At 43.2% G+C, this 27,345-nt stretch overlaps 4 protein-coding genes across 5 annotated transcripts; 2 read left to right on the top strand and 2 right to left on the bottom strand.

Annotated features, from left to right (window-relative positions):
* Positions 1-3: 3 nt before the first annotated feature.
* Positions 4-9,097, bottom strand: osgep (O-sialoglycoprotein endopeptidase). The gene is made up of 12 exons (XM_030439449.1): positions 8,939-9,097; positions 7,252-7,378; positions 7,018-7,137; positions 6,688-6,863; positions 6,425-6,520; positions 6,285-6,334; positions 6,093-6,171; positions 5,912-5,977; positions 5,406-5,496; positions 3,769-3,844; positions 918-1,016; positions 4-615 (listed from the first exon to the last, which is right to left on the bottom strand). The coding sequence occupies exons 2-12, from the start codon at positions 7,364-7,366 to the stop codon at positions 573-575; spliced, it is 1,011 nt and encodes a 336-aa protein (XP_030295309.1). The 5' UTR covers positions 7,367-7,378; positions 8,939-9,097; the 3' UTR covers positions 4-572.
* Positions 9,098-9,234: 137 nt separating this feature from the next.
* apex1 (APEX nuclease (multifunctional DNA repair enzyme) 1) lies at positions 9,235-13,801 on the top strand. The gene is made up of 5 exons (XM_030439445.1): positions 9,235-9,385; positions 11,016-11,147; positions 11,252-11,415; positions 11,509-11,701; positions 12,679-13,801. Exons 1-5 carry the CDS (start codon positions 9,277-9,279, stop codon positions 13,191-13,193), a joined length of 1,113 nt encoding a protein of 370 aa, XP_030295305.1. The 5' UTR covers positions 9,235-9,276; the 3' UTR covers positions 13,194-13,801.
* An 83-nt stretch (positions 13,802-13,884) lies between these two features.
* LOC115595243 (zinc finger protein 43-like) lies at positions 13,885-19,960 on the bottom strand. 2 transcript variants are annotated; one of them, XM_030439443.1, is made up of 9 exons: positions 19,608-19,960; positions 18,743-18,945; positions 18,494-18,592; positions 18,192-18,284; positions 17,804-17,914; positions 17,352-17,475; positions 16,096-17,251; positions 15,888-15,940; positions 13,885-15,333 (listed from the first exon to the last, which is right to left on the bottom strand). In XM_030439443.1, exons 1-9 carry the CDS (start codon positions 19,639-19,641, stop codon positions 14,075-14,077), a joined length of 3,132 nt encoding a protein of 1,043 aa, XP_030295303.1. In that variant the 5' UTR covers positions 19,642-19,960; the 3' UTR covers positions 13,885-14,074. The 2 variants fall into 2 exon arrangements, with proteins under 2 accessions (XP_030295303.1, XP_030295302.1); XM_030439442.1 differs by having other exon boundaries at positions 13,885-15,342; positions 19,608-19,959.
* Positions 18,840-25,889, top strand: selenoo2 (selenoprotein O2). Its single transcript, XM_030439444.1, has 10 exons — positions 18,840-18,933; positions 20,273-20,765; positions 21,917-22,120; positions 22,217-22,394; positions 22,498-22,628; positions 22,729-23,006; positions 23,129-23,291; positions 23,655-23,840; positions 24,333-24,489; positions 25,162-25,889. The coding sequence occupies exons 2-10, from the start codon at positions 20,335-20,337 to the stop codon at positions 25,303-25,305; spliced, it is 1,872 nt and encodes a 623-aa protein (XP_030295304.1). The 5' UTR covers positions 18,840-18,933; positions 20,273-20,334; the 3' UTR covers positions 25,306-25,889.
* Positions 25,890-27,345: the final 1,456 nt, after the last annotated feature.

Here is a 27,345-nt window from a genome sequence, read left to right on the forward strand (position 1 = left end):
AAGTTCCAGCTTGTCCTTTTTTTTTATTATCCGTTCATATTCACTTCCATACACAAGACAAGCTATTTACAACCAAACATAAGCAGTAAAGCTTTGCCATCAAATGATAGCCCCAGAGGTTTATATAGGGAGAAGCTGCATTTATAACATTTAAATGTAGAAGTACAGGAACAACAAAAGTGACTCCTTATCAGCAGTGACCCAGGCAGCGCTGATCTCAGCATCAAACGCGCAACCTTGCAGATTTTCTTTCCTCTACTGACCAGAAATGTGTCGAGGTCAAAAGTTCACTAGAAACTCAGGTGAAACAAGGTTTTCCAGAATGAAAATCTAAATATACTGCTGCTGTATTTGAGGCCACCAAAGATTGAAGATAAGATGTGCACCTTAAAACTAATGCAGGGGAAGACAGAAAAACTTCTCAAAAGAACATTTGACTCTTGTAAGCCCAATAGTTAATTTTTCCCCAGAGTTGAAGTGTCCCTTCAGATGTCTTCAGGAAAGTTGTAATCCAGCTGCCATAACAGACCTGCAGCAACAACATCTGTAGCACCAAGATGTTGCTCAGTCCATTAGTCAGCCCTCCACGTCACCTCCACCTCATCTGTTCTGTACCTAAAATAGGAGAAATTCATGTCAGCATGGACACAATACTCATGTGTCTGTTACATTCTGGGAACTTTTTTTTAAATATACCATGGTGAAGACTGTTTGTTCTTTAATGATGATATATGTTGGTCCACAAAGTTGGATTCAAGGTGCTTTCATGGTCCCCCAGTTAAAAGACCTTACTGTTATCATCAAACAGTCAGTTTGGATTTTCAGGATAAACATCATTGTGTGCTTTGAGCCAGACGACTATATAGCCGCTAGACTAATGGTATCAGAATGTAAGGAACAAGTGAGGTGAAGTCTACCTTTGTGTAATCCACGAGTCCTCCAGCTCCGTCACCTGACCGGACCTGAACATCTCCCAGCCGGCTTGAGCGATCATTGCACCGTTGTCTATGCAGAATCTGTGGAGCGAACACAGGTAACCACACTAATCCGTGTACCCTTTGTTCTTTGGTTTTTCCGTTTCAGAACCAAATTAAAATAACAGAAAAACAAAGTTGTTTTTCTGTTATTTTGTTTTAAAACCAGAACGGAAAAACGGAAAAACAGAATAAGACAAAATCACACATTTTGTAGCTGTTATTCTGTTTTAAAACAAAAACAGAATAACGTGAAAATTAAGTTTTTTGACTTTTACTGTTTTGTTATAGTGATATTTGGAAAATTCGGATTTAGGAGCGGCAGCGCAGCAATTGTAATTCATGTAATTCACACAGAAAGCTGCGCTGCCGCTCCTAAAGAGACGTGACGGTAGACCTCATGATGATGAGATCGGGGTGTTTCGGGGTTATTTATCAAAATATACACCTGCACCCGGCGTTTAAAGGGACCCTGCGGTTTATTGAAACCCGGCTATTATTTGGTAATAAATGGTATTTACACCCCGCTCTGTACGCCGGAGCGGCGGCGGCGGCCATGCGCATCCGCGATTCATTTGCACTGACTGCAGGCTGGACTGCTGCGCGAGGCTACTGAGAGACTGACCGCCTGTGAGTGCTTTTGGACGGGGGAGGGACTCACGGCAGCACCCGCTGCTCGTTGAGCACAGTAACTGCAGAGTGATACGTGCTTTCAAGTCAGAGTCTCCAAACACCACAAAAGTCTCCAATAACACCAGTAAAAGTCGCTATTTGTCGGTAGTCGCTTTTGGCAAAAAAGTCGCCAGAAGGATGATTTGTTTGTGTGTTATAATAGTCCAACCACTTGCATTTCGACATGGGGGGAATTTTCGTGATTTTATTTTTTATTTTTTAGTCTTTTTTCCGAATTTTTTTTTTTTCCCTCCCATCCTGTAGCCTACTCGCGCCCCCCCGGGAGAGTGTACGCCCCACCGGTTGAGAACCACTGCATTAGTCCATTATTAGATTCCTTCTGATGCTGACTATCACATAAAAAGGTGTTTTAGAGGCTCAGACAGACCTATTGTGTTCATTGGCAGCTCATTATGAGAGAGATCACGTCCACCTTCGGTGCGTGACGCACATTTCCTAATATGGACTTCACTCCTGTAGAGGGTGACCCCTAATTTCCACTGGATCCGCTCCGTGTGTGTAGGTTACAACAGGTTGTGGAATTTGGTTAAAATTCCGCGTAGTCAAGCCAGCCGCTCCAACATTTTAAGTGCACCCTTATTACAGACTTTATGGCCATAAAGTAAGGGCGCACTTAAATTGTTGGAGCTGCTCCGTCTCTCCTTCTTTCTCTCCTGAGACGGGGGCGGACCGGACGAGTTAATGTTCCGGAGCAGAATGTCAATCAATATTTTATCAGTATATGCCTATAGGCTACATACACACATAGCCTACCCTGTTTATAGAAGTAATCACAGCCGTTTCCAGATCGGCGTCTGAAACATAGGCTACTTCTGCAGCGAAGGTTGTGCTCCATGAAAAATAAAAAATCGGAAAAAAGATTATAAAAAAAAAAAAAAATAAAATCACTAAAATTCCCCCCATGTCGAAATGCAAGTGGTTGGGACTATTATAACACACAAACAAATCATCCTTCTGGCGACTTTTTTTTTGTCAAAAGCGACTACCAAAAAATCTAGCGACTTTTACTGGTGTTATTGGAGACTTTTTTGGTGTTTGGAGACTCTGACTTGGAAGCACGTATCACTCTGCAGGTACTGTGCTCAACGAGCAGCGGGTGCTGCCGTGAGTCCCTCCCCCGTCCAAAAGCACTCACAGGCGGTCAGTCTCTCAGAAGCCTCGTGCAGCAGTCCAGTCAGAGCAGAGAGGAGACACACACCACTCCGCCTCCAGGCTGTAGCCTAAATGAATCGCGGATGTGCTCCGGCGTACAAAGCGGGGTGTAAATGTACCATTTATTACCAAATAATAGCCGGGTTTCAATTAACCGCAGGGTCCCTTTAAACGCCGGGTGCAGGTGTAGGCTATATTTTGATAAATAACCGCAGGGGAAACACCCCGATCTCATCATCATGAGGTCTACCGTCACGTCTCTTTAGGAGCGGCAGCGCAGCTTTCTGTGTGAATTACATGAATTACAATTACTGCGCTGCCGCTCCTAAATCCGAATTTTCCAAATATCACAATAACAAAATAGTAAAAATCAAAAAACTTAATTTTCACGTTATTCTGTTTTTTTTTTTAAAAACAGAATAACAGCTACAAAATGTGTGATTTTGTGTTATTCTGTTTTTCCGTTTTTCCGTTCTGGTTTTAAAACAAGATAACAGAAAAACAAAGTTGTTTTTCTGTTATTTTAATTTGGTTTTGAAACGGAAAAACCAAAGAACGAAGGGTACACGGATTCACACTGAACCTGGAACACAATGTTTTAATATGGACTTGAAAAGAATACTGTGATATTTTCCCGTTTTTATTACTTTTCTCAACGTAACATATTTTAATTAAATGCATGAAAAGAACCTTAGAGGGGAAAAAATAATCACAATCTAAAACATATCATGTGTTTAAATAATTATCCCCTAAATTAGAATGATGAGCCAAAGTTTACTTGTCAGACTGGAAATGCCTCTAAATTAACATTAACACCATCATGGGACACCCACACTATAATCAGTCTGTTGGTGGGCGTGGTGGGTGTTTTTGTACCGTTTTGTGTGTATGTTCTGAATCCATTGACATTTAAATGTCAGTGAGAGTGAGCGTGGAGCGACTGGCTTACCGTTCATCTGTGGCAAACAGCTTGGCTTCTCTCTCCTTACACATCACCCCCATCATCTCCTGCAGACGCATGTTACCTGCGGAGGAAAGCAGAAGACATGTTCTGCACAGGATACAGGACCCAGACAAGGGCAGGTCTGACGAGGCAATAATGTTCTTATCAGGACTTTTTCTCTTAATTCAGAGATGACGGAATGGAGAAGGAAAAATAAAAGCACATAAAAGTAAAATATAAAATAAAAGAACAGTTCAGGTTGATAGGAGCATTTAGCCAAAAACTAGAATTGAAATGTAAATATTTTTTTAATTTCATGGCATGCCTGTAAATCCATTAAAAAAATATATATATATAAAGTCTTTTTACATTTCCTCTAAGAGGAATCTTTTGTGTGGCTGCTGCTCTGCTAACCTGACAGCTTCTCTGGCAGTCTGGTGATTATCACATCCAGGAATGACAATATTTGTGTTCTGACGGGAAGTCTTTTTTTATAGAACTAAAGTGGGTAGCTTGTTCCCTTCAGTGACTTTGTAATTCCAATCCATTGCACAACTGTTAAAACAGTATGCAGTGCAACAGTGGGGGAAGACAGTGAGTGCACACAGTCTCCTGTTTGTCCCGTTGGACTGATAAACTTGTAAAAAAGGCAGCTCTAGAAAGTAAACCTCACTCTCTCACGCTTCAGGACGCTTACTGTTGATATGTCAGGTTCCTGTGACATTGTAACTTTAGTATTGTACTGTAGTGACTGTGCTTCTTTTGTGCATGTTTTTCTTATCATCCATTGCCAAATGTCCATATATTTCCAAAGAACATCACTACTTGTTTTCCACAGGGCTCCGATCTCTAACAATCCTGATTCCAAAAACGTAAAAATTAAATCAATGAAAACAGATAAAAACAGCAATAATCCTGCCTGATCCCTTTTGACCAGTGTTTAACTGAACACAGCAGAAACAAAAGATGTTCAATGTTCAAACTGATAACTCTTTTTAAAAATATACACCCAGCAACACTTTTCAATACGTTGGGAAAGGAATGAACTGGCGAAGAGTATAAAAGTGTGCCGTGGTCTTAAGAGTCTACAATACAAGGTGTTGTGGGAAATCGTGGTCATCGTGTCCTCCAGCTTAACAGGAAAAAGGAAGATCCAGATTGTTTCCAGCGCAAAGTTCAAAACCAGCATCTGTGATGGTCCGTGGGTGTGTTAGTTCCGATGGACCCTACAATGCACATCTGTGAAAGCTGGCCTGCCTGCAGTCAACAACTGCCTGCCATTGGAAATGTGTAGAAGAGTGTAAAGCACAAAGTACAACAACGGACACCCAAGTGTGAAAAAAGAGTTTAACTCTAAAAAACTTCCCCATTTAGTGTCACCAGTTCACAAACACAGTAATAAATGCCTTTTTAGGACATGTTTCAGGCTTCAAAATTCAGAATGAGTGTATATTTACAAAAAAATACAGTTTACCAGTTTGAACATTAAATGTCGTCTTTTTGGACTGTATTCAGTTGAATATAGGTTGCAAGGGCTTGCAAATGATTGAAGTCTGTTTTTAATTAGGTTTCATGCAGCTACCAAACAAATGAGGGTTAAAGCCTGGATGTTTCCACTGAGCATCCATGTCTGATGTACTTACAGCCAACACCCCCGACGATCAGGACCTCTTGGGAGCCGCAGTGAGCCATGGCCCTCTCTGTGATCTCCACCAGCATGGAGAACAAGGTCTCCTGCAAATAGACCATGAGTTCATGAGCTAATAAATCGATGAGCTAATCCTTTTCTTTGGCACACATGATAGTAAACAGACTAACTAACTGGTGTTGGACTGTTGGCCAGTCACAGAAGTGACTACATTTTCATCAGAGATGGAGATTTGTACTCAGGGAATTTGCTTTGTCAGAAACAATTTTCTGACATTTTATACGCAATACAAACAAAAATAAAATCACAATGTTTTAGACCAAATATCTCATGATCATTAAATTGTTTAACCCTGTATAGTTTGAATTAGGCTTTATTTCTAAGGCCAAGATGGCCTCTACAAATGGTTATACAAGTCTTTTCTTAACTAACTGAGCAACAGATCCACGATGTAGGGCAGCACAATATTAGTAGACTAACTGATGTATTGGTTCTTAGTACCTGCAGGGAGAAACACAGGTCCTCTGGTGTACACTGACCAGAGCTCAGCATCTTATGAGAAACGTCCTATGGAAGAAAAAAGAAAACAACTGTTAGGATCATGAATCAAAACAATGATGTAGTTGTAGACATCAAACCTAAAAACCTGTAGCCGTATGAGTAGGTTATTAGTTCCTCTCACCTCAATGTAGGATAAAATCCCAGAAAATGAGACGTCCATTCCTTTTACTGTATATGGCAGCTCCACATACTGACTCCCTCTAACAGCAGCAGCAACAAGCAAAGTGAAAAAGTATCAGAAATATCAGTCCCGTAAATACAAACATGAAACACATTCCAAAACAAGAGAAGATACTTTGTGGTTGTCACTCACTTTTTGGCCATCTGCTCTATGTTGTAACCTGGACTGGGGTCATTGGAAATCTGAGCGGAGAAACAGTTGCACACAAAGTATTGACACACGATCGCGTCCGTCTGTACAGTTGCTCTAATGAGAACAATAATGTTACACACCTTTATAACTCGAGCGAACCTGTCCAAACAGTTGCCAACTGCGATGTCGATGGTCTCCCCGAATATTCTGTATCGCCGCTCTGAGTATGCAATAACCTGCAGAGGAAGACATGGAGATAAGGCTCATTACACTTGCACCTAATACATTTATAACTCAGTGTATCTCAGAGCTCTGCAAACACTTTACTGACAGCTGATTATCAGGTAGTGAAGTGCAGAGGCTCTGTGCCAGAGGAAACTGAGGCCTACACACAGAAACCCACCTGTGTGTTCCCTCCGCTAACATACAGCACGGTGGGGTTGTTGGCTTTTGTGATAAGTCGGCCCATCTCAATGTGGCCGATACAGTGGTTGACACCCAGGAGCGGCTTCCCCCAAAGCTGTGCGACTGTACGAGCCACCAGAGCCACCGTCACCAAGGGGGCACCCATACCAGGACCTGTGGGAGAAGAAGAGCGAGTGAAGCTGTCCCTTTGGAGCGATAGCAGACATTAGATCCGTGTTTGAGGGTGAAAAATACATCTGTCAGTTTGTTGTTGCCTTACAGCCGCTGATGAACTACCACAAGGTGATGAGCCAGGATCTCGTGTTACCTTTGGTGTATGAAACACAGTCGATGTCTGCAGGCTTCAGCCCCGCCTGCTCCAGCGCCTCCTTGAGGACGGTCAGTACGACAGCGCGGTGGTGCCTGGCAGTGTCGCTTGGCATGAACCCTGATGGATAAAAAAAAACATACTGTCAACTTTGCATGCAAGATTGTTGTATGCTATTATATGTCGGCAGTGATGCAAAGGTGGCTTTAGCGGTTTAGCGGAAATGTGACTTGCCTTGACCAGGAGGGGTAATGTAGGTCCGTCGAGGGTTGGAAAGCACCTCTCCATCCCTGATGATCCCTATGCCGATCTTATTGGCACTGCCCTCAAATCCAATTACGACAGTCATGGCAGCTAACAACTATTCTCAAGAAGGAGAAAAGCAAGTGAAGCATTCAGTGAAGATATTCTCTCTTTGCATGGAAGCAAAGACCGTTATTGATGCAGCAGTACAGTATCTGTTACGAAGTGTATTCTCCCTTTAATTACTCAGTCTCTCCTGGAAACCCATTTCTGACAAAGGAACAACCCCCCCCCCCCAAAATAAACATGATTAAAACTAGATTGTCAAAAGTGAGCAAAAATGATGACATATTAAACATTTTACACAATAATTGTTGTCAAATATTGGTCACTGCCAGCTCCCCTGTTAGCTAGCGAGGCAGAAGGCAACTAAACGTTCCTGAATCAAACACAACAGCAGTCACTCTGTCCTAACTGCGTGCACTCGCTGTCCACACTGAAAGCTGCACTACTATAACACTGTTGGACTCATTAAGCACAGTTAAACAGCAAACGATCAAAAAAGATACGGCAGAAGCAGAGATACCACCTGGCACCTACATCACCCACAATGCAACTTAGCCACTGCGTGACATCACTGAAGGCGATTTATCGGATAACATACAACTTCCTCTGGAGCCACAAAAGGCTTATACCATTTTTTTCCCCCCACATAGGCAGTAGAACTCCCCCTGACCTGTAAACAAACTTTAATTTATAAAGCTGATGGAGTTATCTTTTAAGCATTTACCTATGTCTGTGTTAATTATCAGCACTATATTTTGTCTGGTAGAAATTTGCTTCCATAGCAGAGGGAGATCCTTACATTTTTATTTTCTTTGATTGTTGTTGTTGTTGTTGTTGTTGTTGTTGTTGTTTTGCTTTGAGACGAAGGAAGTACTTTTTGGCGAATACTTATCCGAAGTGGGTATATCGATTTTGTAGGGTCTTGCTGAAACATGTGTTTGTGTGTATAAAATATGAATGTTATGAAACTCACATATTTGTTTGTGTCTATGTATGTACATAGATGTGCGCACATTAATGTATGTATATATACACATATGTATCAGCACCGATGTATATATCTATATAAAGAGTATGAAAGTAAATACATTTATATGTAAAATGTAATTCATTAATTGTACATACAGTATATCGAATTGCATGCAGTTAGATGGGAGTGTATGAAGGTGCACAGGAAGTACATTGATTGAGTTGTGGATAAGGGCTAGGAATCGTCTTCCAACTCCTTTTCGGCATGCCGATGCTTGTTAATGGAATATCCTTTGTAACATGCTTTTCATTTCATCATGCTCATTTGTCGAACTAATCTAACTTTTTGTTTTATTTTCACATTGTGTCATTCATGTAGACATTTAACTGTCACAATTACAAATTTTAATTCAGAACAGAGGGACAGTGCTGTATTTAGGCAAGGACACAGTACATTAGCCTTTTATACACTTATCTTCACAATACATACCCAACCCACATAATACGTTACATAATGTTCATATTTTGAAAAAACTAAATAAAGCTCCCCTCAGTAGCTGCTATGCTAGCAGTGACAGCATACATCCTACGCAAAACTAGCTTATATTACCGCTGCGGTGAATAACAAAAAAGGCGTAACTACCTCTGTACTTTCCTTCGGCTGGTTACTTTCACCCAAATTCCTGACAGTTCAACTTTTACTGTAATTTCTTAACTTCCCGGGTAACTTCTGCAGCTCAGCTACTCCATGAAGCTCGGGGGTCCCAAAAACTGACAGCGTGGCTTTAGCCTGAGCAAAAGGCTTGGTGAATATTATTTAACATCAGCAGCCTTTCAGGATTATGGTATGTGCATTGCAACAGCTAGTGCTGTGTGGTTTTTTTGTCAGTTGAAAAATTGGGAATAAAAAGATTTAGTTTTTTTAAAAGTATTATTTTTCTCATCAGGCACCTGTTTAGGCATTCGCCACGCACTGCAAGCATGTGGCCAGAGATCTTTGCCGTGCTTTTTGTGTGTGTGGTTGTGTGTGTGCTTGGGGGTGTGAAGCAGAAGCACAGCCTCGTCTCTGCATCCTGTTGTGAAAGTACAAGTAAGCTAATTTGCATCTCCTTTTCCTGAAACACGTAGCCTTTAGAAATTGCTCTACCGTTATTAAACATTTGCATTTATTGATTAATCAAATGAGCTCCGTGGGAAGCTAATTAGCAGCTGGCTGGTTATTCTCCATTCATTCTGAGCAGGCCGTCTGCTGCTGGCTCTGGGCTCTTTGTCATAGCGGAGGAGCTAGCGTTAGCATAGCTTGTTGTACGACTAAAGAGCCTCTTCCGCTGTTGGTTTTTATGTGTTCTCCATGCATGCCGTTACTTTTGCATCCATTGTGTCACAAATGCATCCGCAGTTTGCTTTTAGTGTGCTTGGATAACGTTATGCTCCTCACAGCAACGACGCGCAATAAAATGAAAGCTCAGTGCACTTCCCCTTTGTCAGAGACTTTACTTAAGCCGTGGAAAACTAATTCGACTTAAGTAATCGCCTACAAAACAAATACATGTGTAAAACCGGGGTATTATTTGTCAAATGAGGATACGCAGGCACTGAGAGCTCGACATGTATTTTTTACATGCATGGATGCATCGACCACACCGATACTGCTGCTGATATGCATCTTATGTCATTCTTGGTACCCACTGAGGTGTTCAGACATGCTTGATGGAGGTTGAAAACTGAAGTTGGTCTCGGACTTACAACTGAAGAAAATGACCAACTGGTTGGAAAAAAAGAAAAATCAATATGCGCGTTAAAACATTTAAATACATTGAGATAAAGGCAAACATTTAGTTTATTACAGATAAATATCAGTATAATTGGCCAATAAATAACAAGAGATGACAGAAGGGAAATGTCTCCGCCACAGCCGGCCCAACAGAGAGCACTGACAGGTTTACTTTTAAAGGTGCGAATACGTAAGAATTTTCTGTTTGAACTTTTTAAAGATGTGGGTCACAGATGTAGGTAAGTTTGCATGCTGTCCCACTTCCTGTCTGGTAATACAACTCTGAGCTTCAAGCAGGCCCTGAGAAAGAGCACCAGGCTTTAAAGGCAGTTGTCTTAGCGGCCAAACTGTGTAATTACATCAGCTGATGCACTGTGACCCAAAATGGCCTTTTCCCATAAGCCAACATTGTGAAGGAAGGGCCTCTAAAACGGTGGATCCATTTTTTTTCATAATCTCCGTGAAATGGGTCATTTGACTGTCATAATTTGAGCAAATCGAGGTTTCTTAGCAATAAAATTAGTAATGTGCCGCACGATTAAGTGATCTTCTCCCCATTCAAGTTAGCTGGCCTGGTCGTTGAAAGTCTCCAATGCGCACGCTCTATAGGCTGAACAATGAGGAGGTAGAGTCAGCGTCTTGTTATCGGAAGGTTGCTGGTTTGATTACCCTGTTCTGCATGTCAAAGTGTCCATTGGCAAGGTACTGAACCCCAAACTGCTCTTGATATTTGTATGTATGAATTACTGTAAGTCGCTTTGGACAAAATTGTCTGCTAAATGCCCTAAATGTAAATATAAGAAACAGGAAAACAAGCAACATCCTTATGTTTTGAGAAGCTGGAAACGGTGAATGTTGTCCGCTGACGTGCTCGCTAAAACAATTATAGCTTTGATTCATTTTCTATCGATTGAGTAACTCGATTCCTCTTGTTTGTCTTCTCCAGCGGCGCGTGTGTTGTTGTGTGTACGTGTTGTGTGTCTGCGAGGTGTGCTTGCAGTCAGGGCAGGCTCGAGTATGAAGAGAGGCAAGAAGGACGAGGTGGCGGCTGCAGACGGGGAGAATGACACAGGCTCTGGTACTGCAGCAGGCACCAATGCACATTCAAACACATGAAATTCTTCCAGATTTTGTGTGTGAGTTGCCGCTGCAATGACCGTGTATGTTTCTTTCATCGCACAGCTTCTGCCAAGAAAGTAAAGAAGACTAAGGAACCAGAGGCCCCGATCCTGTACGAGGATCCTCCCGACAAGCTGACCAGCAAAGATGGACGCAAGGCCAACATGAAGATCACCTCCTGGAACGTGGATGGGCTGCGAGCCTGGGTGAAAAAGAAGGGTCTGGATGTGAGTACGCCGCGACCTTGAGAAAATTCATTTGTCCTAGTTTGGTTTTGAGACTTGTGTCAATGGTTAACACGTCCGTTCTTCCTTTCCCAGTGGGTGCGCGAGGAGGATCCAGATGTTTTGTGCCTGCAGGAGACGAAGTGTGCAGAGAAATCCCTCCCTGCTGAAATCACCTCGATGCCCGAGTACCCTCACAAGTACTGGGCTGGGTCAGATGAAAAGGAGGGTTACAGTGGGGTGGCCATGCTCTGCAAGACTGAACCTATCAAAGTCACCTACGGCATTGGTGAGTGATGTCTTGACGTTCATATACTTACTCCCTTATACTTGTTTTTCGTTGAATTGAATGAAGAGTGTGTAGTTGAATCTTGAATTTCAGAATATCTTGACACTCGGTTATCCCTCCATTTCTAATCTTTAACCAAGTAACTCTCCTATAAAGGATTTATATCCTTGTGCTGGAAGCGGGTAGTTAGTATTTGTTAGCAGACTGTTGTGTTACTGTTGCGGTCGTAGGAAATCCGACCTGAGTCCTTCACAGATGAAGCCACAGTCCAGCAGCATTGAACAACTTAAACAAATTGCCCACACGCTTGTATCAGCAACCGACAGAGGGAAGGTGTTATTTACAATCTGCTCACATATGACCGATGAAAAAAAGTGATTAATACATAAAACTTGTGACATTGTTACATATAGCTCCTTTAAATGGACTCATTTCCTGTCTTTTGTGGAAATAGTGGACAAATGCAGTATAATTGCTCAGGTTTTCCATCACAAGACAGTTCAGGCGATGTGAGCTTCATCCTAGTGATCTCATAAAAACTGAACTGACAAGTAGCTGTAACCAATTATTCATTTTCAGTAACTTACACTATATGAATACAAATATATGGATATGAATCCATTATGAATACAGATCTACACTAGACGTCGTTCAACTAAACTTTAAATTCAGGTGAGGTAAAAGTCCCTTCAGTGAATGGCTGCTAAATCATCGAAATATTATCGAAACTGTGCAATGTCTAATCCACAGAAGCTGCAATTTTTTAGGTAAAGGTAAAATGTTTGACAAAACTGCATTATAATGAAGTTCTGTGGTTCTGCAGACAAACACTGGCTTTCCTGTAGGTTCTATTTTTTTTCAAAATGAAAATTGTCATGCAGAAAATAATCACTTCCACTAATCATGAATCAAATCATATATAAATATAAAATCAATATGTCAAACTAATCACTGATCCTCCTCTACCAACCCTGCAGGCAAGGAAGAGCATGACAAAGAGGGCCGCGTCATCACTGCAGAGTTCCCCAACTTCTACCTGGTGACAGCCTACGTGCCAAACTCCGGCAGAGGCCTAGTGCGCCTCGATTACCGCAAAACCTGGGACGTGGACTTCCGGTCGTATCTGAGCGAGCTGGACATGCAGAAGTCCGTGGTGCTGTGTGGCGACCTCAATGTGGCCCACCAGGAGATCGACCTGAAGAACCCCAAGGGGAACAAGAAAAACGCCGGCTTCACTCCTGAGGAGCGCGAGGGCTTCACCCAGCTGCTGGAAGCCGGATTCACCGACAGCTTCCGCGAGATCTACCCCGACCAGACCCACGCCTACTCCTTCTGGACCTACATGATGGGCTGCCGTGATAAGAACGTGGGCTGGAGGCTCGATTACTTTGTGCTGTCCTCCAGCTTGCTGCCAGGCCTGTGCGACAGCAAGATCCGTAACAAGGCGATGGGAAGCGACCACTGCCCCATCACTCTGCACATAGCTGTGTAGGTCACCGTCAGGTCTGTAGGGCTACTGCCGTGCATAGCCTTCACCGTTTTCTTAGTACTTCCGTTCCAACTTGGCTAAAGCTATCATGTATGCCAGAATGTGCTCTGTTAGAATGAGGTGTCGCCTGTCTGGGCACTTGGTCTCATGTCTGAAGCGCTGCCCAAACTCACTCTTTCAATAGGCTCAGCAGTAGCTTGGTCTCCAATCAGTTTTCACCAGAAACTTTCATGAAATGACTGATATAATTCTTAATACCCATTTGTTTTCGTCATGTAACTGAAGTTTGTACGTAAACCCCCCGATGTTGACCTAAATTCTGTTAAAACCAACACTAAATACTGTAAAGATGTCTAAGCTGATGTTCAGCAGTGACCTGTGATTGGATGTAGAGCTGTGTGATGTCTGTCTGCACTACTGCTGACCAGAGGCACAAGCCTTCATTCCACAGAACCTGCAGGAATGTTCTTGTTACTGTTTGACATGGAACCACTGTTAAAAAAAAAAATGTATCTTCTTCTTTCACGAAATTGTTTAAGCTTCTTTTTCAAACCAGTGTTACGTTTTCTGTCATAAAACATGCCCACAATAAAGACTGGATTTCTGTAAAACCTTCTACTGCTCATTATTTGACGATAGAGCCAATGTGATCAGGAACAAACATGTTCCACCACAATGAATCTGTAACACACACTCCCCTGCTCAGTGTGCTTTAATGGAAACACAACCTGTAATTCAAGTGGAAGAAAAATGGCACATTCAACATGAACCTGTTCCTGCCAGAGAGTTTCTATACTCTGCAGTTCACTGCAATTGCACAATAGAATGTAACTAACTATAATCTTATACCGTTTAATCTCCTGGTCAGTAAAGTCAAGCCTCGACTATGATAACTTCATGATATGTGTCCGTTGATGCATTTTCAGATTATATGACTGGCGGAATCCCTTCCCACATTCCACACACAGGTATGGTTTTTCCCCAGAGTGTGTTCGCTGATGTCTTTTCAGCCGGTTGGCACTCAGAAAGCTCTTGTCGCACTCTGTGCAGGAGTATGGCCGGACTCCGGTGTGGTAGCGCAGGTGGATGGTCAGGTAGCAGGACTGAGTGAACTTCTTGCCGCAGTGGGGGCACTGGAAGGGCTTGTGGCCTGTGTGGAAACGTTCGTGCTTCAGAAGCTCGGCGTGGGAAAAGAAGCCCTTCCCGCAGTCGGAGCAGAGGTACGGCCTCTCGCCCGAGTGGGTCAGCTCGTGTCTGACCAGCGTCGCCTTGTAGACGAAGCTCTTGTCGCACTGTGAGCAGCTGAAAACGTTTTCCCTGGTGTGGCAGCGCTCGTGCTTCTTCATGTTGCGTTCCCTCTTGAAGCTCTTGCCACAGAAGGAGCACATGAAGGGCATTTCCTCGGAGTGGATCTTCATGTGGCTCAGCAGACCCCCCTTGTAGAGGAATCCCTTCCCACACTGCGAACAGATGTGCGGCCGCTCCTTTTGGTGGATGCGCTGGTGCGCAGTGAGAGCTGCCCTGTAGGCGAAGCTCTTTCCACAGTTGCAGGTGTGCACCCTTTCTTCTTGGTGAGTTTGCAGGTGCCTATTGAGGTAGCTGACGCAGGTGAAGCCCAGGTCACAGTGAGGGCATTTGTAAGAACGTTCCACCTTGTCGGCGTCCTCGCTGTGGGTCTTCAGGTGCCTCACTAGCGCCGACCTCCAGGCAAACGCCCGGCCGCACTCCGAACACAGGTACTCTCCGTTCTCCATGTGGGTGCTTCTGTGCTCCCTCTGAGCCACCAGGGACTTGAAGAACTCCCCGCAGATCAGACACTCGTACTTGCGCCCCGACTTGTGCGTCTGCTTGTGCCGCTCCAGCGACTGCTTGAAGGAGAACCGCCGTCCGCACTGAGAGCACAGGAAGGGCTGCTCACCCGTGTGGATGCGCTGGTGGGCTTTTAGTAAGGATTGGAACTTAAAGCTTTTGTCACAGTCGGGACAACTAAAACGTCCCTCCTCGTCTGCAACGGGATGAAGGGAAAGTTTGTCGTCCTCGGCCTCAACAGAGTGAACCTTGTCAATGTGCTGCTGGACCTGTGCTTCCTCTGAGTGGTGGAAGGAGCACTTGGGACAGGAGAAGGCCGCTGACGAGCCGTCTGCTACAGAACCTCAAGGAGAAACAAAGTCATTAGAGACTGGAGCAAGGTATTACCACTGTGCTAAGAAACAGCAACAACTACATGCCTGCATTTTGGAGAGGATTTTACAGGTAAGGCAAGTAACCCTTCAAATTACAGGTTGCAAAATATAATTTTATAGAGCCTGAAGCAACATATTTACATTGCTTGCTCTGTCAAACCAACAGCTCAAAACATAAAAATCATAATATTCCTAATACAACTAATAAGGACAAGAAGCTGGAACAAAACAATGTTTTTAGCTAAAAAAAAAAAATCAAAAAAAAAACACATAAACCTTTAGTCAATCATCAAAATGTTCTGTCAATCATGTTATCAGTGAATTGTTGAGATAGTGTGATAATAAGTTTCAATATGAAATACTAGTTCCATATATCCAATTTAAAAAAAGAAATAAAGCTGCCCATCAAGTCATAAATATGTACAAGCTGTTTGCGCTCTCATATCTCTCTGGTTGTGTATGTATATGTAGTGAGAAGGATCCAAAATGATATTTGTAAAATATTAACACTTACTTTCATCACCGTCCTTCGATGAGACCATGGATGACCCATAAGAGTGCTCTGCGCTGTTAGAGAGAAAGGGAAAAAAATCAAACATGAGATGCAACATATGCCTGATGTCCCACCACAGCCACCGTATATATCAACTTAACATGATATCTCTGTGATGAAACCGTAATCACATCAACAGATCAAAGCTGATAGGGACAGATGGTTTTACCAGTTGAAAGGCAAAGGCTTCAGCTCTGGAGGGCTCGCCTTGGGCATCTCCTTCCTCCTTTTAGTAGTCATGCGCTTCTGTAAATTTATCACCTGGATCTTCATGGTCGGTTTGCGTTTGCGCCCGCTTGTGCGGACCTTCGTTAATGAAATGACTTCGTTAGTGACTTCGTTGTCCACTTCAGGGCCCGCGACTTCAGGCTCAGAGGGGGCAGGCTCACTGCACTGAACCTCTACACGCTCCAGATCACCATCTCCATCATGCTCTGCCTGCACCTGGCTGTCGGGTTCAGTGACAGCAGCAGTCACCTCGCTGACACTGACACTTTGATCCCCTTCACCAATCTCTTGGTCTTCATCTTGGCCCTCTGTTAGCTTGTCTGCACTGTGATCATCAGTATGAGTCTTCAGGTGCCTCGCCAGTGCCAGCTCCCAGTTGAACGTCTTGCTGCACTGATGACACGTGTAAACACCGTCTTCCATGTGTGTTTGCTTGTGCTCCGTGCGGGCTGACAAGGAGTGGAAAGTCTCCCCGCAGATGACGCAGTTGTACTTGCGTCCGGTTTTGTGTGTGTGTCTGTGCCTGTCGAGGGACTGCCTGAAAGAGAAGCGGCGGCCGCAGTCGTCGCAGCGGTGGGGGCGCTCCCCGGTGTGGATGACCCTGTGGGCGGTCAGCGACGAAGCAAATTTAAATTTCTTCTCGCAGTCTGGGCAGTCATGAGGCCCCACAGAGGCTTTGTGTTGCGAGGATGCCAAATCGTCCGTGTTAGCTTCTGGAAGGGTGATGTCTGTCGAACCACTAGCAGGTTTTTCTTGTGTTTCTTCTCCCCCTGCTTCTACTTCCTCTTCCCTGTTTGTCTCATCAGGAAGCACTACCAGCGAGTCTTCAGCCACTGTAATAGTGTCTGTTACCTCACAGCAGTCTGCTCCGATCACCATCTCGATGTCTGTGCTTGTGCCTAATTCGACCTCTGCGTAATCAGTCACTGTGATTATTTCAACTGCCACGTCATCAACGAATGATACAGTGTGTGTGTCATCACTGAGGCCTTCCAGTGGCTCTGATTGGTTAGGTTGTTCTGGAAGTTTTGTCACTCTGCTCGAGGTAACTGCAGAGAGGGAAGAGAGGATGCTGTCGCCCATGCTGGAGGGTGGTACTAGACAAAGAACGAGAATGATACACGAGTTATTGCCTACAGTTCTGACTTCGACGATGAATGTGGAACATAATAGACGTGGTTATGGGAAATGACCTACCGTGCTGCTCTAAATGCCCGAGGTGTTTGTGATGCTGGAGCAGAGTTTTCAGGTCTGTAGGCTCAGAGACTGAACGCACACACTCCTCCAACACAGAACATTCAGCTCCAAACCAGGAAACCGTCTGTGGGGAAAACGTATGAAAACAGACATGATGATAATTCAAAAACAGGATAGCAGAACTTTAGTTCGTGGATGAAAGCCATATTACAGGCCAATGATATCCACAGAAAGTGTTCTGAATTATGTTTTTTTTACTTTAATTGAAGCAATTTTAGAATATATTACTATGAATGGGTCATTATCAGGCTTTAGCAGAACTTGTTGCCCAGCTGGTCATTTGATTTACGTGTGCAGGGGCGTCCAAGGACCAGGACTGAAAAACACTGCTTTAAGTTGTTTCTTTCACAGGAATAACTTATAATCCAAATAACAAAAATGACACCTCTTACCTGCTCCAGGTCAGGTACCGGCAACAGCTGAACCAGCCGAAAGAGGAACTCCGAGAACAGCGTCTGCAAATCGCTGTCGTACTGAGGTCCATACTCAGCAGGGAAGACCTCCTTTGAAAAAAAAAAGAAAAGAAAATAAGATAGTGATACAAATGATCTCACTACATTATAAATATAAACCTCATCTCAGCTACACGGCCGTTTTTCAGCGACTCAAAAAGACAACATTATATGAGGTTTCTTTTAAACACATTTCCAAGCACTCTGTACCACCTGCCAGAGTCTAAAACAACTGGACGTGTGCAACAGAACTATATTTCATACAAATTATAATCAATCCTGGCGAGTCGAATTTGGCTCCACAGAAGAGTAGCTGACTCGGCCTCACCAAGAAGAAGTCTCGTCTCTCTTCGGGATCTTTGAGCAGAGTCTGGATCAGCTCAAGAAAGTTAGCCGCTACTTCCTCTTCTGATTCTTTTATCTGCAATATAGAATTAAAAATTACAAATATTACAAGGCCCCTTCTGGATAACTGCTTAAGTGGTTTTAATAAGCGTGTTGCCGAGCCAATACCAGCATATGTTTGCAACTGATCTATAAAGAGGCAGAAAGATGTAAAAATGGCTGTTGATGGAGTTTTAAAATAGGCATGTGACGTGAAATCAGCTAATCTAGACTGTACACACTTACGTCCACCAGCTTGGAGTGCTGCGGTTTAATCCTCTCCAGATGATCCAAGATGAATTCACGGTCCACGAGAGTTTCACTTCGGCACAACTCTAGAATATACTGATGAGGAGAGAAAAAAACACATTGCCATTAAATATACAATATAGCTCATATATAATTAACTGTCTATAACTACCTATCATTGCCTCCGTCTTAAAAAACGAGATACAAAATAGCCATCAATGCCTTGTGTCATCTGATGGCACCCACCCTGGCTCTTAATCCCAGGTTAAGCTGCGTCCTGTGCTTGTGCATGAGCAGCTCTGGGACCATGTCCATCACCAAGGCGACGAACTCGGCCACCTTCCAATAATTCATGACATCTTGTTTCCTTAGGACCTGCCACATGGAGGCTGTCATGAGCTGCAGAGGTGGGACCAGGAGGCGCAGCGATGCCAGCGGTAAGGGGTCACCTGGGAAATACAAGAGCAAGAAGCTGACCCATCTGTCATATTTATCCTAATTCAACTAATCTGGTATGTCATCTGTCTACATGGGGGAAAAAATACAAACTCAGTTAACTGTTTTCTCAGTTATTCCTGCAAGTCATTCTTAGACTAACTCTGCGGTGAATTTGTTTTTAAATCAAATCAAAAACTTTACATTTTCTTAATTACACAACAAACTCATATAAATGTCATCACATGATAAAAGAACAAATGAATGTGAGGACAGTAGATGTTAACAGTTCAGTTCAGCAGCAGGATCTCGCTGGCAGAGTGCTTTTGTGTATCGGTTACAGGAACAGCGATGTGTGTTGAATGCAACCTTACGGGAAACACAGGGTGCGTGTTCAAAAACAACACTGTTGCTCAAACCCAGTTACCTTTACTTTCACCATGCTTGTATAGTCTTTAAGTTACATAGAGAACTACCAATGCAGTCAAAGTGATTTACAACGCAAAATAAACCACGCGAAAGAAGCTTTACTATCCGAAGCCAACAAGCTAGCTTTTGAAAAAGCTAACTTAGAGATAGTAGCACTGTTAGAAGTCAACATTAGCTCAACTGTCGCTAACTCAAAGTTTCCCCACATATCTAACTGTAATGCATCTTCTCTTTAAAGCAAACAAACCTTTGAAAAGGGGCGTGAGGACGGTCGAGTCCATGCTTCGACACCGGAGTTGAAGATTTGATCAACTAGCTGTGGTTAACCTAGCTGAGGTTAGCCCAGATGGGCTAGCAACCCTGCCACAGTTAGCATTAAGCTAAAGAATAATCGCGACAGGGTGATGAGAGGGGGAGGAGGTATCTATCCGACTAAATCTGCAAACCATCTCCTCCAATCCGAATGACACCAGCGATCTAATTAAATGCACCTTAATCAAAGCAAGCAGTTATAAAACATGGTTCAACTGATTTGTTTTCAGGGGCTTCAGTTCCTCTTCTTCTCTCTGTTTATATTAAACAGCGCCGGACATTGCTGTGGTTGTTATCGCCACCTGCTGGAGATTCTTTGCACTGTGGTCTAAAAGATTGAAATAATAATGCCGTGTCCCTGTCTTTTCTAGGGACTCCTACATTTTAATATATAAGAATCACTATTTTATGTATGTTTGGTGTCTTCTTTTGTGTTTTAAGCTATCTTCTGTAGATTATTAAAACTTTCATTTTCCTTTATTTGCAGTCTGTTCATTTGTTCTGGTTTAAAGCCTCGGTATAACATTTAATTTCTGCATTATAAAGCTGTTTGCCCACGTGTTCAGGCTCAAATCGGGTGTTTTTGTGCTCCTTAATTAGGTATTACAGCCGGCACACAGCCCTGATAATGCCTGACCGGCTCGTATTAAGCGCCAGTCTTCATGGAGCCCTGTAGTGTGTCCACGGCTCTGGAGCGGTTACCTTTCAACAACACGGCGCTGAGACGGCTGCCGGTGGAGGACTCGGAGGAGACCGGCTCCCGGACCGTCCCAGCGGCATGCTTCTCCCGAATCCGCGCTCTCCAGCCCCTCGTCCGTCCGACCGTCGTGGCCCAGTCCCCGTCGGCTCTGTCCCTGCTCGACCTGACCGAGCAGGACGTGTTGAGTGACCCGCTGAGCCCGGAGTATCTGAGCGGCTCCAGGCTGCTGCCGGGCTCCGAGCCGGCGGCGCACTGCTACAGCGGCCACCAGTTCGGTCTGTTCGCGGGTCAGCTGGGAGACGGAGCGGTGGTGTACCTGGGGGAGGTCGAGTCGGGCACCCACGGGCGATGGGAGATTCAGGTGAAAGGTGCCGGTGTCACACCTTACTCCAGGTAACTCATGCTGTGTGTGACTGACCGTCTAACTTTATCAAGACAACACGTTTAACCACCGCCAGTGATCACTCGCAGTACACTGAGATGGAAAACTAAGATTGATGGAAAATACGAATAAAATTCCACGGTAAATCTTAATTATGAAATAAAAAGGTCAAATTATAAGATTAAAAAAATCGTTTTTTGTTTTCGTTTTGTTTTTCAGATGAGATCAATATTCATCTTATAATTATGACTTTTATGTCACAATTATTATTTTAAATCTCATAATCTTATTTATCTCATAATTATTACGTACCATTGGAAATATTTTTATCCATCTATTTTACGGAGGCTTAGTTCACATCAGTTGTTTCTTGAAACTAGCAGGAATGGGCTTTCTGTATACGGCACTTAATTTTGTAAGCAAATACTACAGTCTATTCTTTACTCGTTATACTCTATTACTTGCTTTTAAAAAAAAAAAAAAAAACCCCTCTTATTCAGATCATCTGAAAATACTGACAAATGGATCCGCTAATTGCCAGAGCTGATAATTGGGTGACCCATATACAGAATATAGATACATGCAAGTAAATTCCTAATTAAATCTTACTTGTACTTAGACACTTAAGTACATTTAATATCAGATATTTAAACACAAAAAAAGTGTGACTTCTGGGGACTTTTTACAGCACTGACCATCAGATCCGCATCAGGAGCAGGTAATAGCTCTGTGACAAAATGATGTTGGTGGAAGTTTGCTTGCACCAAGTGAGAGTATCTGAGCTGTTTCACAAGTCTTACTAACCAGAGGCATGTGAATGCATTAACACAGGGAGAGCTGCTTAAGAGCTTAACTGTTTGGCACACATCAGACGGATCCCCCATTGCTCAACGACTGTGTGATCAGGAGAACCAGCACACATTTCCCCCCTCGATTTGGTCTGTTAAGAATACAAAGTAAAGTGAATATTTGGCACTGTTCATTATTCCGGATTTTAAGATTTACAATACATCTCACCGGTCTCGCTCAGTCTCAGTTAGAATAATGTACCTGCCTGGCAAGCACAAACCACTGCAGGTCTTGTTTTGTGACAAAAGACATGATTCACAACATTCAACATATTATTCAGAGTTGAATACCAAACATGTCACATTTTCCTCAGAGATGGAGATGGCAGGAAGGTGCTTCGCTCCAGCATCAGAGAGTTCCTCTGCAGCGAGGCCATGGCCGCCCTGGGGATACCCAGCACCCGTGCAGCCTCCCTGGTGACCTCCGACCTCTACGTCAACAGAGATCCGCTCAACAGTGGCAGACGTGTTCCTGAGCGCTGCTCAGTCGTCCTACGTCTCGCACCTTCCTTCATCAGGTGGGAAACATTTCAGTTTTGATTTTTTAAACTTGTTGGTTATGTGCTGTCTCTGGAGAGTTCATTATGTTTCTCTTTCTTATTCTTTTGTTTTAGATTTGGATCTTTTGAGATCTTTCAGGGTCGTGATGATTTCTCAGGCCTGCAGGGTCCCAGTGCAGGGCGGCATGACATCCGCGCTCAGCTGCTGGATTATGTCATTGAGACTTTTTATCCTTGCGTCCAGCAGACTCATGGCAACCGGAAAGAGAGGAATTTGGCTTTTTTCAGAGAGGTGAGTGTGATACAGTCTTAAACTCAGTGCTAACAGTGGCGTGCTTATTGAGATTCATGCTGGTGTTCTAGCATTTCGGTCATCAGATGATGTTTATCCCCAGGTGATGGTGCGAACCGCAAAGCTAGTGGCCCAGTGGCAGTGTGTTGGGTTTTGCCATGGTGTCCTTAACACAGACAACATGAGCATCTTGGGTCTTACCCTAGATTACGGCCCCTTTGGTTTCATGGACAGGTAGGCTGCAGAAAGTGGAAGTCCGCTCTATACTTTTGAATTTACCAGTTAGATCAAAATTCCAGTATTTCATGTTGTGGTGTGTCACACTCTGTGTCAGATTTGATCCAGATTTCGTTTGCAACGCCTCAGACAAAAGAGGGCGCTACTCGTACCAAGCGCAGCCGTTTGTGTGCCGCTGGAACCTGGCTCGCCTGGCGGAGGCGCTGGGCTCCGAGCTCGAAGCAGCTCAGGCAGGGGCTGTCCTGGATGAGTTCACCCTGACGTACGAAGCCTTCTACCTGGGTATCATGAGGAAAAAGCTTGGCCTTGTCCGAAGAGAGGAGTTGGAGGACAGCGAGCTGGTGTCAGACCTGCTGCGCCTCATGCACAACACTGGTACAAGTGACTTATGGAAGGAAGTCGGACATGTCAGACCACTACTGAAGCTTCATGTATAATTTTTTCTAGTTATGCTTTTGCAATCTTGTCATTTTTACCCCAACATAATGTCCCTCCAGGTGCAGATTTCACCAACACCTTCCGCCTGCTGAGCCGTGTCCCCTGGCCTGAGGAGGGCGACAGTGAGGGGGCCACCGCGGGGCCAGCAGTGGACCTCATCCTACAGCAGTGTGCCTCTGTTGAGGAGCTAAAGGTGGCTAATAAGCCAACTATGGAGGACCGGTGAGGGAGTGTATGGTGGTTGAATACGTGCGTGCCTTCATGAAGCAGCTATAATAAGAACATCAAGTCTCCAGCTGCCCCACCATATACTCCTAATAACAGTGCATTCAATACTAGTTGAGCAGTACTGGTTTTAGAGAGTTTTTTTGTTAACTCTCTCTTGTCATCACCTCTGTCTGTTTTTTCCTATTCAATGCTAGCATTTTGGGGAAAAATCTTTCCAAGACAATCTGTAAGTCAAATGTGTGTTTTGCAGCATTAATGTTCAGACGGTAGCAGGTGTGCATGTAGAGCTAAATTTGGGGTCACCATCAAGCATTTTACTTTACCACACTTACCTCAAGCATTTTTCTGTGTTTCTAGCGAACTGGCGATGATTCTGTCCATGGCACAAACCAACCCAGTCATGTTTGGGATGGTGGCAGACACGCCAGGTGTGTCCCAGCAGCTGGAACGGATGGGAAGGCTAAAGGGGCTGCTTGAGACGGATCAGGGCGAGCTGAAGGAGAAGCAGCGCGAGGACTGGATTCGCTGGGTTAGCAGATACAGGTGGGACAAAAAACAGAACTCTGCAGTTCCCTTTACATCTTCAAAGCATTTTAGCATCTTTCAGCCAGTTGTTTTGGTTTTAATGCCCACACCTTTACTAGTGCCAAATATATTTTAAAAATAACATACAAAATGTTTCCATCTCTGCAAAAAACTGTTATTATTTTTGTCATACTGTCTGTGCTGCAGCACCTCTGTTCACCCTATTTCTGAACACGCCATGCTATGTTCTGATTGGTTGGCTCTCACAGGCCTGAGCAGGCGCCACAGCCTTACAGAGATGATAACAAGCTGTGGATTGACCGTTTTGATATTTTCACTATTTACATGACACCTAGCTTTATTATCAAAAAATACATCAATATTTGACTATCAACAACATAGGACCTTTAATAAACAGTACAGTATGTTCTTTGATATTATTGTCATATATGATTGCATATATTTATACATATATGTCTTTTAAACAATTTCTTTGCACTTAAATACCAGGAGGCGTTTAGCCATGGAGTGTGATGGCACAACGGACTTGTCTCTCGTCAAGAAGGAGAGGCTCAGTGTGATGAACAGCACCAACCCCCGTGTCGTCCTGCGCAACTACATCGCCCAGAATTCAATTCAGGCTGCAGAAAAGGGAGACTTCTCTGAGGTTGGTAGAACAATAAAAGTTTTTTCTTTCTTCTGCAAAATCTCCATGTAGATCCGTTAAAGCCCGTCTAAAAGGCAACAGAGAGTTTACGAGTGTTTCACAGGCTTTTCACGGGGAAGTTGGTCAGCAATTGTATCATAAATGATACAGAAAATGATGTTTTCTTCTTTTTAATAGCAAACATGCTGCTAACTGGGCTAACCTCATTGCAAGGCTCACTTCCGACTGTCTAAATTTGGTATTTTCAGTAACTCTGTATGGGCAAATGTCTGTGCACATAAAAACACACATGGCTTCAGAAACTATGAAGATTTGGTAGTCACATTACCTGCTAACGGTAGCATTGCTTTCCTTGTGTGGACTGCTCCTCTCTGTGACTTTACTGTCAGCAAACCCATTCTTATATATGGAGCAGGAGAGAGGGCTTTTGAGGTTTTTGACAGTATGTGTGAAATTTAAATAGTAGACCCTGTCGACAGCGCTGTGATTTGAGTCGCCCATTAGGTGGAGACAAACAGCCACCAATGGTACAGATACACAGACGTTGGTGAACTGTTTGTTGCCAGCAGTTACATTAGTGACTGGACTGTCTAAGAAGCTATGTGATTCTTTGTGGGGTTTTTTTCCTATTTTTTGCCTCGAGGATTGATTGTTGTCATGTGTGTCCTTCAGGTCAACAGGGTCCTCAGAGTTCTTGAGAACCCATACTCTGATGCCCTTGAGCTGGAGCCTTTAGATGGAGCCCATCGGAATGGACAGACTGCTGCCTATGACAGGAAACCTCCTGCCTGGGCTCAAAGAATATGCATCACCTGATCCTCGTAGAGCCTCCCGGACAGGTAGAGGAAAGAAGTCTGTATCCACACTGGAGGACCACATGGGCTTCAGAGCAAACAAGATGTCGGTAGCTGTAGCTGCTGCGGCTCTCCACCTCCACCTCAGACTTTCATTCCTGCTTCCTGAAGGGAGGTTGTTAGGTAACCCAGTGTGTTCCAGTGTTTATCAGTATGCTAATAATTAATTACTCTTTAACATCTTTTAACAGTTAAGATGTTAAAGAGTAATAGACCAGCACCACAGTCAGAATTTAATACATAACCATGTTCAAATAACTTCAATATGCTCCTAAAGATACATGCATTAAGTCATTGAATTCACTGATGAAGTATGACGGCTCAGATAACCAGTCAAACGATGACCTGTCTGGGTCTGAACCACCAGGAGCACACTGGCCTCAATGATTAACAGACAGGGGACGTATAAGGTCAACATGTCAGTAGTCACAAATATGAGAAATTTTAAATTGTTTAGCAGTATAGAATGATTTCTGCTATTTTGTTTCATAAAGTTTGAAATAAAACATCAAGTAGTATGTATTTATAATAAAGTGTGACGGTTTATATGTGGTCCTACATGAAAATATTCTTTACATGAGGTGTCGGTGCGTCTGAAGTTGCCAGGATATGTGATATCACACATTTTTGTGCAACCTTTGAATCAAAATGGTCACTGTTAGTTTGTTTAGCCAGGCTGCTGTCATTCAAATTTTTTTTTTTTTTTATATATATACTTTGTTTATAGCTTTAATGTAGCACAAAATTATACAAGGGATATTGCATCTACAGTGCTGATTTCAGCCAACAGACACAAAGAAAAGGAAAAATTACCCTGGTTTTTTTGAGAGATTAATACTAGTAATAGTCTTAATCTAAGTGTTCATTCTAAAAGTAATCGACATGAATAAAGGTAAGTGCAGACATTGGGCAATGGGAATAAATACATTCATAAATTCATAAACGAGTAAATAATCAACCATCCAAATGACAAGCCCAAATCTGGTCTCTCAAATCTACAACAGTAATTCATACCCATGTATATCTTATACTTTGATATTAATTCAATTCAATTCAATCTTTATTAGGGACACATCTCATGAGAGGTCCATAGCACAATAAAAATACATTAAAAAAAATAAAATACTTATACGCACAAACATGTACATACATATCCCCCCTCCTGCACACGCGAGCACACACACATACACACATCATATATTTACGTACAGGCTTGAACGCCAGTGGTTCCACATTCTAGACGAGAACCTGGTAGAGCTCAGTTCAGAGCTAATTAAGGCTAAAATAATACAATTTACAGAGTCAGATACCCTACACATATATCTGTATATAAGATTCCTTATTACGGCAGAGCAAGTGGGTACACCAACATTAGCAAACATTTGGCTGGCACTGCAGCTTCTAGGAGCTTTTAACAGCAACCTCATACTGTCATTGTAGGCCACTGTGAGTCTCCGCATGCTGCCTTTTTTATAGCACCGCCACAAGTGGGCAGTGTATAAAGGGGTACAAAAAGCTTTAAACAGGGAGGTCTTCACAGGCACTGAACACATACTGAATTTACGCGCCAACGTGTTTGCTTGTGCATACAGCTTTCGGCATTGTCTGTAAATGTCCTTGTCATCTGATAGATCATCGGTTATGTAATGGCCTAAATATTTTGCCTCATTACACACTTTAAGGGCAATGTCAGACAGGAAGAAGTCAGGAAATACTAATTTTCTGTCTTCTCTGCTTCTAACAATCATAATATTACTCTTTTTTACATTATATTTGATGTCAAAATCTATTCCATATTGTGAGCATATCCTCAATAGCTGTTGAAGACCAGCACTATATGGACAAAGAATCACTAAATCATCTGCATACATAAGGTGGTTAATGAGAGAGTTACCAACTAAGCACCCTAAGATTTACTGTAGTTGGTTTACTGAGTTAATTGCATTTGGAATGAAGGAACTCTTGTAGATCTCTGTTTTTTGTCAGGAGTATTATGTAGCGC

This window comes from Sparus aurata, chromosome 14, assembly GCF_900880675.1.
Source record: "Sparus aurata chromosome 14, fSpaAur1.1, whole genome shotgun sequence".
NCBI lineage: Eukaryota > Metazoa > Chordata > Actinopteri > Spariformes > Sparidae > Sparus > Sparus aurata.